The 18,552-nt window shown below is 38.1% G+C and overlaps 1 protein-coding gene across 9 annotated transcripts in view; it reads left to right on the forward strand.

Moving 5' to 3' along the window:
* The window catches only part of LOC117962612 (arf-GAP with Rho-GAP domain, ANK repeat and PH domain-containing protein 1-like), a 65,933-nt gene extending 49,495 nt beyond the window's left edge, over positions 1 to 16,438 (forward strand). For 5 of the 9 annotated variants that reach the window (XM_059031020.1, XM_059031024.1, XM_059031021.1 and 2 more), the window contains 13 exons: positions 78 to 225; positions 1,303 to 1,389; positions 2,638 to 2,706; positions 2,803 to 2,920; positions 3,241 to 3,354; positions 3,979 to 4,118; positions 6,324 to 6,359; positions 8,352 to 8,434; positions 9,520 to 9,570; positions 11,209 to 11,272; positions 11,808 to 11,963; positions 13,355 to 13,391; positions 14,016 to 16,438. In XM_059031020.1, the coding sequence (XP_058887003.1) occupies positions 78 to 225; positions 1,303 to 1,389; positions 2,638 to 2,706; positions 2,803 to 2,920; positions 3,241 to 3,354; positions 3,979 to 4,118; positions 6,324 to 6,359; positions 8,352 to 8,434; positions 9,520 to 9,570; positions 11,209 to 11,272; positions 11,808 to 11,963; positions 13,355 to 13,372 (1,084 nt within the window). In that variant the 3' untranslated portion in view covers positions 13,373 to 13,391; positions 14,016 to 16,438. The remainder of the gene's footprint in view (positions 1 to 77; positions 226 to 1,302; positions 1,390 to 2,637; positions 2,707 to 2,802; positions 2,921 to 3,240; positions 3,355 to 3,978; positions 4,119 to 6,323; positions 6,360 to 8,351; positions 8,435 to 9,519; positions 9,571 to 11,208; positions 11,273 to 11,807; positions 11,964 to 13,354; positions 13,392 to 14,015) is intronic. The other 4 variants (XM_059031025.1, XM_059031027.1, XM_059031028.1 and 1 more) reach the window with 4 other exon arrangements.
* The last annotated feature ends 2,114 nt before the right edge of the window (positions 16,439 to 18,552 follow it).

Consider the following 18,552-nt stretch of genomic DNA (forward strand, 5'->3'; position numbering starts at 1 on the left):
GGAAAATTGGTCTAAATTAATAGAAAACTAAAAAGGCAATGATGTTGGTTTGTTTCTCGTGTTTTACCCCTCGGCAGTGTCCAGTGCTTTTCAGACATAAACCAGATGAACCTCCACAATCTGGCCATCGTATTCGGTCCCACACTCTTCCAGACAGACGGCAAGGATTACAATGCAGGGAGAGTCGTCGAGGACCTCATCAGCCACTATGTGGCCATTTTTAATGTGAGTTTTACAGGTACATTTTTGTTTCCCTTAAAAGAATGCAGCAGTCAGTTGTAACTTAAATAGCATATTTTTCAATTACCCTTCTTCTATCCGAATACTAACAGTCATTTTCCAAACAGTTTTTAGCTTGATGCAACTGTATCTTGTGACCAAATCAGGATTTCAAAAAGTTAATCTTGTATGTCTTGACTAATGCAACAAAGGCTGCACAAGTAACCATCCTCAGCATCAGCATACATGTCAAACAGTAGTTCAAATATACCATATTCCTTCGAATTTGATGCACTTTTTAAACCAATTTTTTCTTTAAAAAAAAAAAATAAGTGGCCTGCGTCTTAAATTCAAGTATAGTGATGCGTGAATTAAAATCGGCAACAAAAAGAGTACACAAACAGCAACGTGACTGACTGCCATGAGAAGACGAACAAAGACGTCCCTGCCCGATCTCGAATCATCTTGACATACAGGTAGTCATTTTCATAGAAGCATCATTGAGGAATGAGAAATTCGAAGAGAAGCTTTTACAATTTCAGCGTTTCGTTATTAGGCTCAGTTCTAACAAACAGTACCAGCTTGGACAGATCGGAAATGCTCATCAGAGCCCGTATGTTTCAACATGCCAAGCAAAACCGCAGTTCACAAAAAGGGAAAAAAAACAGGTGCGAGTAATGACGACTGGAAACGAGAAGCAGCACATAACTGTAATGCTCTGTGTGACAGAAGACGGCGGTAAATTGCCTCCATATGCGTAATTTAAGGTTGTATCTTTGTAAATGCATCTTTATTTGATGTTTTTTTTTCCACAAATTGAGGGTGGGAAATTTGGCCGTCTTAAATCTGAAGGAATACGGTATCTCATTATAAGTGCTTCTCTGTCTCTCCTATTTTAAATCAAACTGTATGTATCAGAAATGAAAGGTACATTAATGGTGAATTGTCATATGGCTCAGTAACATTTATGCCTGCCAGATGGATGTGTGTGAATTTATCAAAGTGCAGCACCTTGTGTGCATGTTGGGATTTATAGTCTTGGTGCCTCTATGTTAAAACTACAACTCATGCTTCTCCCCACAGGTCAATGAGCAACAGCTCAAGAAACAACTGGATGAAATCTCAGCCATCATCAAATTACGGGACCTCAACTCCAGCAGTAAAGTGCCTGTAAGTGTTGTGGGACAGGGGTCAATAACTGGGTGACCCAAGAACCACAATGGTCCAAGTGCTGTACTTGTTGATGTTGTTGTTAAGATGTGTAGCTAATAACAAATCAAATGATCATACAAGTAAGGAGCAGCATGTAGTTGCACATTAACTCTAGCATGCAAAAGATGGTCTTTGGAATAGAGCAACGGTTAGCAAATGGCCCGTTAGATGGCACAGAGCTTGTTTAGATGCCGTGACTTTCATGCAGAGTCAGGGGTTGGGTGTGTTGAATTGGATTGATGCGAGTTGCCTGATTAAGAAATTTAGGCCCACCTTTTTGCTCGCATTCCACATTTCTTGAGACATGCTGGAGGTGTATGAGTGATGCTGTTTGCACTGTTTGTCTTTTTTGGGCTTGTACTGTAGAGTCGGTTTAAATGAGTCTCTTTGTCCATATAGGAGTCTGTAAACTGAAGATGTGTTTTTTTTATGTTACCTACCTATTCATAATGTTTTGAACAAGTTCAGAATTTAAGATTAAAAATATGGCTGCATGGCTGATAACACCACTTAGGAAAACCACACAATAGCCTCAGAATGGTGAGCACACACTGAAGAGGTATATGTCTATGTAAAATCAGCATTGAAACCACTAGCTCGATGACGCAAACAAAGTGGACAAAAGAGCAACTAAGACAGTGGTTACACGATAGCTACTGATGAAAATCTTCAGAAGAATATTCCTCAAGAGGTTCTCACATCAAAATAAGCTTTCTTTTATTTTGAGGGTGAGCTCCGTGTTTTAAACAGGTAATATTAGAGACAAGAACCAAATAAAAGTAAAATCAGGGCAAATAATCCAAAGCAAAGGGAATTATGTTAATTTTAAAATTAGAAGCCGGGTCATTTTAATGAAAAGTGGCTAATGCAGTAGTGTTTAGCACCATTTAAAGATGTAATAATAATCAAGGGTTTAAAAACATTTTACCATATTCTCTGGTGACCCTTGTTAGTTTACTGTTGATCATTTTGTTTTCTAGGCTTGATTTTCACTTGAATCTCAGTGAAGCCCATGTCTTCAGGAAGTTAACTTTAAAATTGTTGTGGCTGGACCAATGGGCTTTATCTGAGTCGGTGTATGGATTCAAATATGTATATATTGTTTTTTGTTTTGATGAAGGCTGTAGTCAAAACATTTGTCTAATTTAGTTATATTTTTGACTGAGTATTTTGAATTTCTGTATGGCTTTCTTTTTCTGTTTTCAGCCTGCTGGTGATTTCATATGCACAGTTTACCTTGAAGAAAAAAAGGAGACAGCTGAGCAGCACATAAAGGTGAGATGGTGGTTGTTACTAATAAAGGGAGTGCATTTTAGTAGCATCACTCTTGTCAGTTTTCATCTCCTGTGTTGCTGTCTTCCCCCTTTCTAGATCCCAGCCACCATGACGGCAGCAGAACTAGCTTTTGAGATCCTTGACCGCAGGAAAATCACTGTCCGAGAGAAGGATTACTGGTGCTGCTTCGAGGTGAACGAGAAGGAGGAGACAGGTGGGTCTGCTGCTACCGTTGAGTTCATTCATGATGCTCAATGTCTTCTTCGTTAGCTTTGTGCCTCCCTTTTTTGATTGCAATGGGAGTTAATATTGAAAGATTTAATGTTTGTGCACCATGTGTGATTTCATACAAATATAATATAGTGAAAAAAAATACTTCACAAAACTCAAACTGTAAAACATTCTAGTAAATCATCAGAACTACCAATAGTTATCCAAGTCAGTTGGGATAAGCAATAAGCAATAAGTTGTTTTTATGTACCTATGCAGATGTCAATAGGTACCTGCATAACTGCATGTCTCCATTGCTTACAGAGCGTTCCCTGCACTACCAGGAGAAGGTGTTGCCCATTCTGCACTCTCTGGGCACTGAAAGCTACCTAGTGGTGAAGAAACATTTCTCTATGGAAGCCATGCTCATCTACCTAGGTATGTGCCAATGTATGCATTATAGCATTTTCTTTATTTTATTGTGGTGTTGTTGCATGGTACCACCAGTTGGTAATTGAACACCCTTTTGATGCAAAATGTTTTGTTTTAGGTTTTTGTGTTCTTTGTACTTTTTATGACTCTCTCCCTATTGTATCCCCTTACCATTCTGGTGTGAAATGGACCATACATTGACAGTGAAAATGTAATTACAAAGTAGTGTCTACTGATAGTTCGATACTGGCTAGTTTTTCTGTTTTGTAATAATGGGGGGCGGGGAGATGGGGACGGGATGGGACAACATCAAGATTAATATATAGCCTTTATTTCAAGACTGTTCCAAATGTAAAAGTATTAACTGAGTGAATATACTCACTTTAGGTGCACATATTGGAAATTCCAGGCCACAGGACGGATCATTTTGGGACAGTATTTCCTTGACTCACTCACTCACTCACTCACTCACTCACTCACTCACTCACTGTATGAGACAGTGGACAAGTTCGTTACAAGATTGAATAGAACCCAAACCCCTTCACCAGAAATGAAATGCTGGAACTACTAAGAATAGCATTTGGGGGGGAAGTCCATATATAAAACATGTTCTTTCTTTTTCTTTAATAGCAAGCAAAGTGGATGACTCAAAGCATGGCATGATAAAGTTCCGTGAGGACAGACATTTGCTTGGCCTTGGCTTGAGTGCTTTCCATGATCGGTACTTCATATTGAACAGAACATCACTACGACTCTATAAGGAAGTGCGGGTAAGCAGCAGGCCACTAGAGGGAGATGCACTGTATGTTTGCCAAGAATCATGCATGCATTCCATATCTGGATACTGCTAGTTAAAAGACATAGAGGGCACTTGATGTTTCCGAGAATATTTCAACAGTGAGTGAAGCCTGGAACTAGAACATACAACTGCTATATTGGCCATAAATGAACTGTGAATGTTAAAAAACACAAAACAAATCAAACTACTTAGTCTTGTTGTTCCTCACAAGGGTAATTTGAAGAACTTTAAGGTTTAATTTTATTTTTTTAACCTTCCTTTCACAAAAAAATGGTGCGGGGGGGGGGGTTTAAACAGGCTCCCACTGGGACTGAACCAATTTGCTAAGCAGGCCGCAGGTGGGAACCAGTGAACTGGAGCACTCCACTTGAATAATTACTCAGAACCGTTGCATTCTCATATTTATCCCACTGGTAATTAATGTGTATTTTTAAAAAGTTGTTACACCACACAATGTGTAGATGGTGTGCAACCTATCCATTTTATCCATTTAACAACCAGTCCAGCGGGTAGAGTGTCACAAATCTAGCAATACAAAATATGATCATCCAACACCATTGGGACGAATCAAAACATCTGATTCATATACGATGCAGTATTTTTGAATATCCCATTCTTCAATCGGTGCGTAATATTACTTTAACCCTAATACTGGTTTAAATTGCATCAAGACTGTTTTGCTTTGTACCGTCAACAATTGTGGGGATACTGGACCCAATTCATCAATATCAGTCCCAAAATGTCTTTAAGAGACGCTGTACGCGAGTTTATCGAATGTGTGTGATACATCAAACACTTCTTTTCTTTTTCCTACTGCGGTATCATGTCTTTTAGGAAGAAAAACCAAAGGTTTTCTAGTTTTTTACATCATTAACTCAGCCAATTGGTAGTTCAAAGTGATTAATCATTATTTTAGTAACGATTTTAAGGGAATTGTTCTCTGTCAGATTTTAACATGAGGTTTGATCTAACCTAAATCTTGCTGGGAGGATTTGCTCCATTGTGACACCAGGGATCAGCCCATCTATAGTGGTAGCCACGGGTATTGCAGCTCCTTTCATTCTGAAATGCTTAAGTATAATGTTGTCATATCAATATGCTATTATTGAATGACTTGTTTATTTTAAAGGTATGTCAATAAGTAAGTCAAAATGCAACGATAATTTAGCTTTAGCTGCTTAAAAAAAGATGCACACAGTAGTCTAAGCATTTGTTACAATTTATTATGCAACAGTAAATATCAGCGTAAATATATTGTGGCAAAGTGGCGGGCGGTCAAGGATGGTCAGCGGCAGGAATAGCGGACTCCGAGGAACTGCAGTTCAGCTCATTGCCGCACTTTTATTAATTACGAAAACAAACAAAACACGGGAACAAAACAAGTTTCATACAAAACACTTCTAAATACACACAGCACCCAAGCACAGCTATCCCTGTGCATTAAACTAACCTTTCTCTGTGTTCTGTACAGGCTTGGCAAAGCCTTCACTGAACTTCCTTTCCTTTCTTAGCACACTCCTCTATATACACGCACACACACACGCACACGCACGCACACACACATCCATGTGCACAGCCTCTGCTCTGCCACAATATGTATACACATTTAAGTTAGGTTATGTATGTATATTAATTATGTATTTTAAAAGTAGGCAATTTAAACATAATCTTTCACTAGAGGCACAACGCACTTCACCTAAACAGACGGTCGGTTGCTTGTTTGTATTTTATAAGCTATCATTTAAAATACCCAATCCTCTTGGACCTGTTTACCTTTTTTTTCTTGTCGGTTCTTCTGAGAAAATGTCATTCAAATACATCCCCCCCCCCCCACCCCGCAGGAAGAAAACGCCTTAATTGATTAATGAGAAAGGGCATTCCAAATCGCCATTTTTGAAAAAGAAAAGTCATGAATCATTACGACCTTAATAATAAGTCGAACTCATAACCGACACATTGATGAATAGAGCTCACTGTGCTATTAAGCTGTGTCTTGGTCTAGCAAATGAACATCTGATTGCCTGCTGGTGATCGAATACGTTTCTACTGAACTATACGTAGTTGGAGGGTTGTTTTAAAGTGGTGCAGTTCCTCATATGTGGAAATAAATATTCAACCCTGTTTACTACTGAAACTTAAAAGCATGGCTGTTCACATCCAACCATTTTACACACAGAGTCTTCAAAAACTGCAAAGGGCAGAGCAGCAGTGCGTAAGTAGAGATTTGCTTCAGGTGGTGGTTACAGTTTATGTGCTGGGGTTTTCTGGTGGTGATGGTACAGGGTCATTAGCACTCACATGCAGCTGTTAGCAGTGATTTTTCATTATTACCGTATTCCTTTGAATTTGACGCACTTTTTTAAAAACCATTTTTTCTTCTCAAAAGTAGCCTGCGTCTTAAATTTGATTACAGTATAGTGATGCGTGTGTTAAAATCGGCAACAAAAGACTGTCCGAGTACACAAACAACAACATAACTGATGGCCGAGAAAAGACAGATAAAGACGTCACTGCCCGAATACACAAGCAGCAACGTGACTTACTGCTGAGAAAAGAAGCGACATTAACTTCCTGAAGAATCTAAAGAGAGGCTTTTACAATTTTAGCATTTTGTTATTAGGCTCAGTTCTAACAAACAGTACCAGCTTGGACAGATTGGAAATTCTAATCAGACCCCCGTATTTTTCGACATGCCAAGCAGAACCACAGTTCACAAACTGGGAGAAAAACAGGTGTGAGTAATCATGACTGGAAATGAGAAGCAGCACATAACTGTAATGCTGTGTGTGACAGCAGATGGCCGCACACTGCCTTCATGTGCGTAATTGAGGTTGTATATTTGTAAATGCATATTTATTTGATGTTTTTATTTTTTCCTCAAATTTAGGGTGGGAAATTTGGGCTTCATCTTAAATTCGAGGGCGTCTTAAATTTGAAGGAATATGGTATTATTATTGATTATGCAAGGTATGCAGAACAGATGGCAAGGACTGCTTTCAATTCATGCAAAAAAAAACCCTGAAGCAAATGACTGGCTTCTAACCTAGCAAACCAAATCCACCTGAGCAAGTAAATACATGTGCACACTTTAGGATCAGTACCTCTTGTGATGTAGAGTATTTTCTGAACTAAACATTGTGAAATGTCACCATCCAGGGCTGCTCCAGGAATTATCCAGCTTAGTCTTGTAACAATACTAACATTAGCTGGATAGTTCCTAGAATAACCCGTTTGCAAAGTAACCAATTTATATACAACTGAGATAGTACTCCTACATACAGTACAAATAGTTTTGTGGGGTGAACATCTTATCAAAAAAAAAAAAAAAAGCAATACATAATGATGCAGTAGTTGTAGAAACAGAAAACCACAGACGAGACATAATCCGGCAGTCTGTTTATCTCATGTAAATGTCCTCTCTAGATTCTGTGGTTTTGCTGTGTTACCTGGTGGTGTCAGTCTGTCTCTTTTAACTCTGCATGTCTGTAAGAGATCAAGGACAAATAACTCCCCTGCTAGTGCAGTCTTCAGAAAATAACTGACCATTTAACCTGTCCCAGTCTTGGGTATGCCTTGTATATCATTTTTTGTATGACTTATTCCCGTATAAAGCACTGAATATACACTCATTTTTCTAATATAACTCTGCAGTTGTGCATGCCTGAGCATCCTTTCGTTACATCCCTTGAATGATGCACACTGGTACACTATCCTGTCAGAGAGACCTTAGAATACTGTTACCCGAGAAGGCTGTTCACATGGTATAGGACACACAATTGGTATAGAACACATATCATTTTGTTTAAATGATGCACTAGTTAGTTACCTAGAGCTAAAATAGTTTAAAAAAAAAGAATAATAAAAAATAAAACCATGCTAGAACTGTATTTGTTATTAGATTTGCAAATATTAAAATAAAGATTCTAAATAAGAACAGCCAAGGTTAACACTCCTAGCAACTGGCATTCCTACTGGAATTAAACACTATAGTTAGAGAAAAGGGCTTAATATACTGGACTGGTGATATAAAAAGCAGTGTGGATTGTGTCTAGAACAAGGGGAGTTATGAACAAATGGTCACCGCTGGTGTTCATTTGTGGTTTTTTCTGAAATTGTCGATTTAGGTCTGTGGGTCTGAGTGTGCACTATGCTTTGAACGCATATGCAAACGTTTTTTAATGTCTTTGCTTCTCTTTCCCAATAGAGTCACAGACCAGAGAAAGAGTGGCCCGTCAAATCTCTCAAGATATACCAGGGAATCAAAAAGAAACTGCGACCACCAACCTGGTGAGGATTTAATAAACTCTTGGAACACTTCCATATATAAAGCTATATGTGATGGTGAGCCATCCCATGTCCTGCATGTGCACTTTGCGTACCCTAGTCCCGTAACCGATTCCACCAATTCCCTGTTTTTATAATATTCTACTTGCTTGCCACTAGATGGCAACATAGTGCAGGGGACAACAAGTGTCTTCTTTGCTACTTTTGTATATTGCTATTTGTAACACTGGTGACCTATTAGACCACATTTTGTTAGAGGTATTTCTGGAAAAATGTATCGTGTCTTACATATCTGACAGCAAATTATAGTATCCAATAAGTGGTTAGTTTAACCCTTTGCGGTCCATTGTCGGACTGGGTCCGACATTGCAATTATTCCTCACAGGTCCTTTGTCGGACTGGGTCCGACATCATTATAGCAACGCAATAAACGGGTGTTTAGTCGTTTTTTCTCCGGAAAAAGCCGAGAAAACCATTCAATTGCCGAGTGGTAGCGACAGGAGCCGAGACAAGTCGGAAAAAAAAAAAAAAAAAGGCGTATTTCATGAATAGTCATACATGGTATCAGGTATCAGATAATGGGCGTCCATAATAAACAAGCTGGCTAAGTGCGTCAGCGCACTGAGACTATCATGGACATTTGCAGAGCTTTTTTCAGATGTTATAGTAATAAAATAATGACTTGGATCGCATTATTGAGGAGTTTGGTGATAAAACGAGTGATCTGGAGATGATCGATCGGTATGTACTAAATTATTATTATTATTATTATTTATTTCTTACACAGCTGAACGCTATAGCAAACAAAAGGCTGGGGAGGGGCTGGAGATGCCTAGTGTGTGCTTTGTTGATATGCAGGGCCATTTAAACCCGTTTGACTGTGAAAAAAAATACTTTTAAACAGCGCGTATAAAATTAACTGCGCGTGTGAAAATTAATTAGACCTGGCGTGCCTGACGCGCGATTAATAAATGGACCGCAAAGGGTTAATGTTGTTGTGCTTACGTAGAGTATGTTGTACTTGATTTTAAGTGGCCATTGTTGTTAAAATAAATCCTATTAATAGAGACCTTTTTGTTTTTTTATAGTTGGGGTCTTACAGTTGTATATGCAAATGAGAAACACGAAAAACAGCAATGGTAAGTTTTACATTAACTATCATTGGTACCACAAAGTGCTGGACAGCGGAGAATGGAGCATTGTGCTCAGTATCCCTGCCGGAATGGTCTGGATGACATCCCTTTATATAAAAAGTTACATTTATACAAGTTAAGTGTATCTGTTTGTTACTGGATTGAGATAGCTTTATATTATTATTTGTTTATTTAGCAGACGCCTTTATCCAAGGCGACTTACAGAGACTAGGGTGTGTGAACTATGCATCAGCTGCAGAGTCACTTACAATTACATCTCACCCGAAAGACGGAGCACAAGGAGGTTAAGTGACTTGCTCAGGGTCACACAATGAGTCAGTGGCTGAGGTGGGATTTGAACCGGGGACCTCCTGGTTACAAGCCCTTTTCTTTAACCACTGGACCACATAGCCTCCTGGAATGTAACCTGGAAGCTTCAAATAATAAAACCTGGTCCTATTTACAGCTACAGATTAAACATGGCTGTTCTTTAAGGGGTTAAGGTGTAGGGTTGCAACAATGACAATTTGTGGAGGTGGAGTTTCAATACTATTAAGGTTCATGGTGTTAGTGCTGGATAATAGACTGTATAGGCATCATTTTTACTGTGCGAAATATAATTTACAGACCTGCCAATGACTTTGGGTCCTATAAAATTCACACCTTTAAAGGTCACAGACCAATAATAGACTATTCACACACGGAATGACAGGCCCTGGTCTGATCTAGTTATAGTTCCACACTATGTGTAGTGCCTCAGATGATTTTAACAGAATAAGGTCACAGCAATATGAAGTGACAAGGGTTCGTTCGCACTCTTAGCAGTGCATGCATGTAAATGAGCGGGCTCTGTGCCCTAGAGGCCCATCCAGCACTGCTCTCCAGACCTCAGAGGTGGCAGCAATCCAGGCGCGCAGCCGGCTTGTCACAATCGATACAGCAGAGGCCCTTTGCCTACAGGAGAGGCCCATGCTTCTTGATGTAAGCTGCTTGGACAGCGCCCGCGAGGAACGGTGTGAGAGAGTGTGTGTGTGTGTGTGTGTGTGTGTGTGTGTGTGTGTATGTGTGTGTATATATATATATATATAAAACTTGCATGTATTTTGCAAAGTAACTTAAACTGAGGTTTACTGCCTATGGTAGAAGTGTGCCTGCTGTACACCCCAGCATTTTTATAAAGCTTCTTGCCCTAACACCTGCTGTCAGCACTTTTTAAAATTGAAGCATCCTGACATACGACAAATGAATCGCTCCAGCGCGCAAAAGTGTGTGCTCCATTTACACAATTTGAAGGGTTTCTAATCTGCACAATACACTGGTGGATTTAATCAGGCATTGACCATGTGGTTTAATTCATATATAGATGCTGTCAGCTTTCACCCGTACCGTCTCATACTGGGCTTTATGTGACAGTAATCTGAAAAGTCCCATCCTGTCACTCACATGTTGCATTTACTTGTTTCTTTCTCTCTGATGTAGATAGACGTTTTCAACTTTTAAAATGTACAGCACTCCTGATGTATATTAAAGAGTTTAACATAATCTTAAATGGATGTTACATTTTCTCATAACTCATGGCCATATCTCTCCATATCAAAAGGGCCCTACCCTGATACTAACCACACCCATTTCACCTGCCTGCAGGTACCTGTGCTGTGACACCCAGACAGAGATGAGGGAGTGGCTTTCCACCTTTCTAAGTATACAGGTGAGTTATTTAGGAGAGTGTGAGAGCTCCCCAGCTAAGAGTTATAACTATATAACACTGGCAGTGGAAATAACCTTCACAGTGGGAAAGTCTAAAGTCTACTTGTCTAAAGCAGCCGAGGGAAGCTTTGTTGATTGCAGGCGTTATTTTTTTTGTATGTTTGTTTTTATCAATTCACGATTCTACCATGAAAGTCAAGTCTTCAGATGGTGCTGTTATACTGTTGACTGTACATTTGTTCAATTCTCTTATATTATCATGAACCTACCATTGTTGCTGATTGCTTAATACTAACCTTGGACCACTAAAAGCATAGAATAAAAATATTTAAACAATATAAGTAAATATTCTGTGTAAGAACAATTATGATAACAAAAAGCCAATCCTTAAGACTGCAGAAACAATACTTTTGGATACATTTTAAATGTGGTTATTAGATTGATTGATTCCAGCATAATAAATATTTTGTGGGTGATTTTGTATCCGTTTAACCTCTTGTGTTTGATCTCTCCATACCCCTCTTGGCTGTCTGCAGCACGACGGGAATGTGTGGCCCTCAGACTCGATGAAGGTGTGTGCGTCCCGGGTTCCTCTGGACGCCAGGTTGGGTAACATCTCTCTGATCCCGTTGAGGGGCAGTGAGAATGAGATGAGAAACAGCGTGGCTGCTTTTGCTGCTGATCCGCTTGCTGTGAGTCCAATCAATCAATCCAATTAAAAAAATGAGACGCCTCCTATAAATCCAGGAAGAGATTGGTGTTTTGATTGTTCAGGCATTTTAATAATGGTGTTCCTTTTTCATTACGACAAATCCTCTGTCTTTACCCTGGCTCCTTGCTCTAATTCTATCTATTTAAGACTGCCCCTTCGTTTAAGGCTCTTGGCTTGATAGGACTGCTATACAGCCATCCTAATTGGAACTTGTAAAACCACATGTAATTGTTTTGAGTAAATTTAGTCATAAAATCCAATCTACATCTTTTTACTTTCCAAATTTCAGTTCTGATTTTTTATTTTGTTGTCCATCAGTGTATGTTTTAATTATATCTTTATATATTGTGATTGAACAACAAATCTGATCTATTTTTTGTCCAATCTCTCTATATGAAATATGTATAATTTAAAATGTACATGAAGAGCAAAAAAAATAAACCTGCATGCTTTCAAATGCACGTGCATTTGGGAAGATACAGTATATTGTGGAATTGTCTAATTCCTTTATATCTTTTAGAATCCTATGATTCCAGGTTTATCAAGATCCTTTTTTATGTTACAAAACTACTAATAAGAAACTCCATGATGTCAGTTCAAGAAATCAATAGGTTGCCTACATTGTTTGTTGCTGGTTTTGTAACGGCAGATTGCACTTTGGTATGAAGACCTTGATAAACCTGTCCTTTTAAATCTCAGGATGAAATAAATAAAAAAAGACCACTTTTTACATTTAGCTTTTTTTAATCCATGGCTGTATAGACTTCTGTGAAAAATCATGTCTGGTTATCATGTACAGCATTTCTAAAATTATGTATAGGGTAGCTCAAAGTGAAAGAGAAGTTTAATATCATACAAAAGCTTCAGGATGTTTCCAATGCAAGCATAAGGTTGTTGAAAATGCTATGCTTTTCACAGGAGTGCATGTACATGATATGCAGACTATATGTGAAAAAAGGGTGTTGTGTGAATCAGTCGAGGGCAGTACTTACTAATGTCGCCATACTGTAGATAGAAGACTGCATTAAATTAATGGGTGCTGCTTTTAATGTGGTGAGCAGGTAGCCAAATACAAGGTAATAGAATACCAGGTGAAAAGAAACACACACAGAAACTAGTTTTTGCGGATATTATCTGAGGCTGCAATGTAATGTAATGTTACACCAGGTTGTTCGTACATTGTTTACTCTTCCACTTGATTCTATTACCTTGTGCTATACCCCCTACCCCGTGTGTGTGTGTGTTTGGGGGGGGGGGGGGGGGGAATTCATTCGGGGGATTGTGTGCAAAGTGTATGAAAAGAAAATGTTTATAAACTAGAATCTAAAGTTACCCCGTGTTGTGCAATTACCTTCTGTTTTGTTTTTTCAGCTCTTTGGGAAAGTCTGAGAGAGTGGCATAATTTCAGGTAATAGAGTTAGCATGATATGATAGGAGTGCTGTTATTCCTGGAAGAAAGTCATCTTAACCCAGTCCTTTTTTATTTTGGTATGGGTTTACAACACACTTCTAAGCATAACACCAGTGCGTGTTATTTTATGGTAACTAAGGAGGGGCTATGCTAATATTTTGGATGTCACGCATTATAAGAACCGTACTACGAATTAAACGTGCATCCTGTTAAAAAGTGACAACAACTTTGTAAGATTATAGAAACGTTCCAATTGTACTTGCCTAATCGTGGCCATCCTGGTTTACAGCAGATGACTGGAGTGTTTTTTGTTTTTTGTTTTTATCTCAAAGGAGGTTAAATGTAATTTATTTAAATGTCTCCCTTAAGATTCCTTCATAGCACAAAAGAGATTTGTTAATGTGCTGTGCTTAAGTTGTGCCAATAGACGACTGTTACAACTAATTCCATTGAATTTTTACTTATGTTTACCACCATTGTTTTACCTATATAACTGCAGATACTGCAATAGCTCAGGATGTTGTGCCCCTCCAGCATGAGGCTTTTTGGATTGATTCTTGATAATTGCATATAGCTCTAGGTCTTATTAAAAATATATTTTTCTGATGCTTTTGAACACAGCAGCAATATGGACAGGCAGGAGAAAGAATCATGAAGAAAGATGCCTGGGACTGAGCAGAACTGGAACCTGAAACAATTTTGCACAAGAACCTAAAAAATGTCAAGACAGTTTGTCGTTTTGACTACTGGAAAAGTAAAAATGGATGCAACTTGAAACAGACTTTGTACACTTGCTATCCTGGGGACTAACCAAACCCAGAAGTTGTAAAGGCCTCTTTCTTCACTGCTGTTGCCACATTTAGTTCCAAGTCACGGAAATTGCTGCTCTGTGTAGTTCAGCAGCTCTAAGCCCTTGTACATCATAGACTTTGAAAACTAGAAGTTGACCCATCTCTCCTTCCATCAACATCTGGAGCTCACCGATGCTGGTAACGTCACTGGGCATCCCAGGCACAGAATAGTGCTTCCATGGTTATCATTTGTATAATTCTAATCTTAACCACAACTCTTGCTGTTTTTTGATGAACAATCAAACAAAACTCGGATCATGTTCAATAGAACACTGTCTGATAACTGGAACAAGTTGTCCCCTAGACAGTTTGTTTTGCCACAAACCCAACTTTTACATGTTCTCTCCACTTAACCAGTGCTTGACTGAGGTAGAACTGCATTCTGCTTTTGATTGGTGGGTTTTATCTCCCCCGTGGTATCAGTAGAACCAGACATATGCACTATCAAGCAAGGCTATGCTGAGGTGCTTGACTAAAATATCTTGATTTAGTGGTAAGCTTGTGATCATTCTATTTAGAATAAAAAAAATATTTAAATCCAATTTTATGGTTATATTCATTATTATTACTTTTTTTAGTTTTTGTTTTTTAAAGAACGAATATACAAGATTTATGACCCATAAATATATAACCTGTATTCTTTTTTTCTCTCTGCTTTCAAAATTTAACACTTAATCTACCTGGAGTACACTAGAGGATTCAGTGGCTTTTATTTGTAATTTATGTCAAGTTTTTATGACGCATACATCCCTAATTTAATATCCTTTCTTATTCTTGAACTGCAGTTTATCAAGTTAAACTATGGGAAACTGTCATTTAACAAAAACATTCTCTATTTGTTCTGGGTTTTTACACAAAAAAATCTATCATTAAAAAAAAAAAAAAATGTATATGAGATTATTGTCATGGTGGATCAAGATTACATCTGTAGATCCTGCTGGACTTCCATGTTTTTAATGTACATCACCTAAATCTTCAAAGTGGTTTGGCTAAGAGATTGAACTGTACACTGCCCTTGACACTGGGATAGATCGAAGGCAGTCTGCTTGCATTACCGCACAGCAGAACTAGAAAGTTATTAAGGGCCATTTGTGCCATTTGGCTCCAATTCTAAGGGTAGTAGCTTACTTTTAATTTGCAGCAGTTTCATATCGTGGAAGGCTGGAAAAATTTTTTCTTTACAGGCCAGTTGCGATTGAACTAGGGTTTTAATTTCTCTCTGCTCAAGTCCTCATCTCTAACCAATTGACTTGATCAGCTTGATATCTTGGTCGTAGAAAATCTCACCAGTTACTAAAAGACACATGGCAGTAAATGTTGAGAGAACATGGACGAGGTGTCTTTGTAGACGTGTGCTTTGTTTGTTTAAGCTCCCCTACCTTGTAAGGAAACCGCCACACTGATCAATAGGCTACTCAGCCTTCATATGAGAGTGACGCAGCCCCTGCCGATCCTGAGAGAGTCCTTATAACACTACAGCCATGGCAGATGCTGGATGATTATGCTTCTCCTGCCCTTTTCCAGCTAATCTTGTGAAAAGCTGGTAATTTCATAACGTACATAGAAGGCTAATTCTACACAATTAGGCTGATTTTCTCTTTTTTGGCTTTACCTTGTGACATGCTATTTCTAGAAACTCTGTAAGAATGACAAACACTGTAAGATATATCTGTACAGGCTACACAAACTCTTCCAGAAAGGCAGGTAAACTGTTAGGACAAACTACTGCAGAGCGTAGTCAGACTGCAGTTTGATTGATGGACAACCGTGGGTAAAATACAATTTTAATGATCTTAAACTGCAGTCACACAGAGTGCAATTAATGTAAAGTATCAGCTGTATTAGTAATGTATTAATTAACTGCACTCCATGTTTTTCTCCCAATTTAATGTGCTGTACCAGTTATTGGAGTAAAACATGTAGTTGGTTTCTGTCTTTCCATGAATACCAATTGAAAGTCTAATCTGTTTATTGTATAAAAGTAATATCTGTTTCTAAATTACGCTGTATATCTTGCAGAAGCTGTGTCAATGATTGTGAAAATTGTTATTATTATTGTTATAATTGTTTTTTGTTTTTTTTTTACACTTAACTCAAGAGCCCACATAGGTTTAATGCCATTGAGGGGCAGTGCAAAGTCACTTGGTCGCCTATTTCTAATTATTAAATAAATTGTAACAGTGTTGTCATTTACCATGTTGTGTTTGTTTTAGATTTATTTAGGGTTGTTTTATTTTTTATGCAGCGTGGGGCCTATCCCTTTGGATCAACAGAAAGAGTTGCCAAGGAGTCTTCGATATAGTCCTCCGCTCACAATGTGCTGCTCCGGTCGGGGGTGCTGTTCTTGAGGTTACAAGAGACAAAGGCACCCCCACTGCCGTTTTTCTGTGCCTTGTCGCTTGTCCCTTTAGTTACACCCTACTAAAACCACGGTATGGGTAATTAGAATCTGGGATTATTACTGGTCTGTGATCCGACATCCGACATGCAACAGTGCCCTCTCGCCAAAACCCTACCCTAATAGAGTGCTTGGGTTTAAAGATCCAGCATCATAGTTTTCTCTTCATTGTCTTTTACATGCTTTCCTTTTTCAATTATAAACAATTTGACTTAACCTGAAAAATGTTTTTGTGTTTTTACATTCTCTCGTTTTCCTATTTCTGAGGGACCCGAGTGTGTATTTTTGGTGGGAAACTCTCAAGTCAAAATAATAGACACATCTATTGACTGTCATTAGGCTGCACCTGCTACTACCTGATTGGAATGAATGAAGACACTAATTCCGGGTATCCAGCCAAAACTGTAAACATAACACAAATATTCAGGATAGATCCGAGTTCCCCGACGCTGTTCGTAATGCTGAAAAGTACTGAAAGTTATTTCAAGGGATCCAGAAAGGGGACAATAAGGTCCAATACATCTTACAGATGTTGTTATAACTTGTATGAACGTGATACTGGCTCTTTAATTGGGTCCATTGCAGCAGAAGGACATTTGGAAAGACTTGAACAATAAAGTCCACACAAACTTGTTTCATGACAAGTAAATTCTCTACCATCATTCTTTCTAATTTTCATTAAAGACCTTGCGATAAATACACATATGTACTGCACATAAATGTGACATATATTATATTGAATGAGAGGGTTTTTTTCTTTCTCTCTGTATATCCATTTATCCTGACAGTGAAGCAGTGTGGCTGGGAGGCACGGAGAGACTGAAACAGTGTGGTTCTTGGAAATAGCAATAGGGTTTTGCATACTGTGTCATTTTTATACTGTGGTAAACTAGGGTAATAATTGACTGATAATGATAAGGTCTGACCTTTTTAATTGAACTATCTTCTTAATTGGAACAGTAATCTTCAGAAGGCATCTATCTAGCTAATAAAGTAGAAATTAATGTAGCCTTTACGCTGGGGGTAAAATCTAGTTACAGGGAAAATGTAAGAAAAGCAATTACATTTCAAAAGGTTAAGTGACTTTAGCTTTGAGAGGGACATGTAAAGTCTGAAGTAGAAAGCATGAATAATTTCTGCATGGAGAATCAATCAAGTTTCAAATAAAAGTCGCTGCTTGTCACCCATTTGTCTGGAGTAATGTAATCCCAGTTATCCTACTGTACATTTCTATTCAGATGGATTTATATATATATATATATATATATATATATATATATATATATATATATATATATATATATATATATACACAAGTCGATGTGTATCTGTAGGCAGAACAGTATGATACAAAGTACTGAATCTTTGATTTTCATTATGAAAGATGTGTGCTTTTTTAAACATACACTTTTTTTTACCCACAGGAGTAATTGGTTGACATACTTCAAAACATAACATTAACACATACAAATACAGTGAAATGACGTTGGCCAAAAATCAGGTTTCTACATTTTAGGACGCCGATATTCAGACCCTCCTGTACTGGAGGATTGGATCAAAGTTCATTGCCGTTGAAAGAATATTGTAATACACGTATTCAAACAGGAATACAAATCCACATTGTTACATAAGTGTTGCCTGACAGATTTTTGTCCCCTACTTACAAATTTATGCTTTTAGCAAATCAACCAGACTGATTGAAATGTTCCCATTTGGTTTATATTAATAATTGCAGACAATTATTTTCTTTGGTTTGTCAGATGTAAATGAAACATTAAAGCAATACTCTTCCTAATGAGAGGTAATTGCTAATGTTTTGAGGGGAGGTGTAGGGTATGTACAGTACATCTCTGGCAGCCCCTTTAGGTTATTCCTAAAATTGTTATTTGAAAGACCAAAGATAATACCT

The sequence above is a fragment of the Acipenser ruthenus genome, chromosome 9 (genome assembly GCF_902713425.1).
Source record: "Acipenser ruthenus chromosome 9, fAciRut3.2 maternal haplotype, whole genome shotgun sequence".
NCBI classification, from domain to species: domain Eukaryota; kingdom Metazoa; phylum Chordata; class Actinopteri; order Acipenseriformes; family Acipenseridae; genus Acipenser; species Acipenser ruthenus.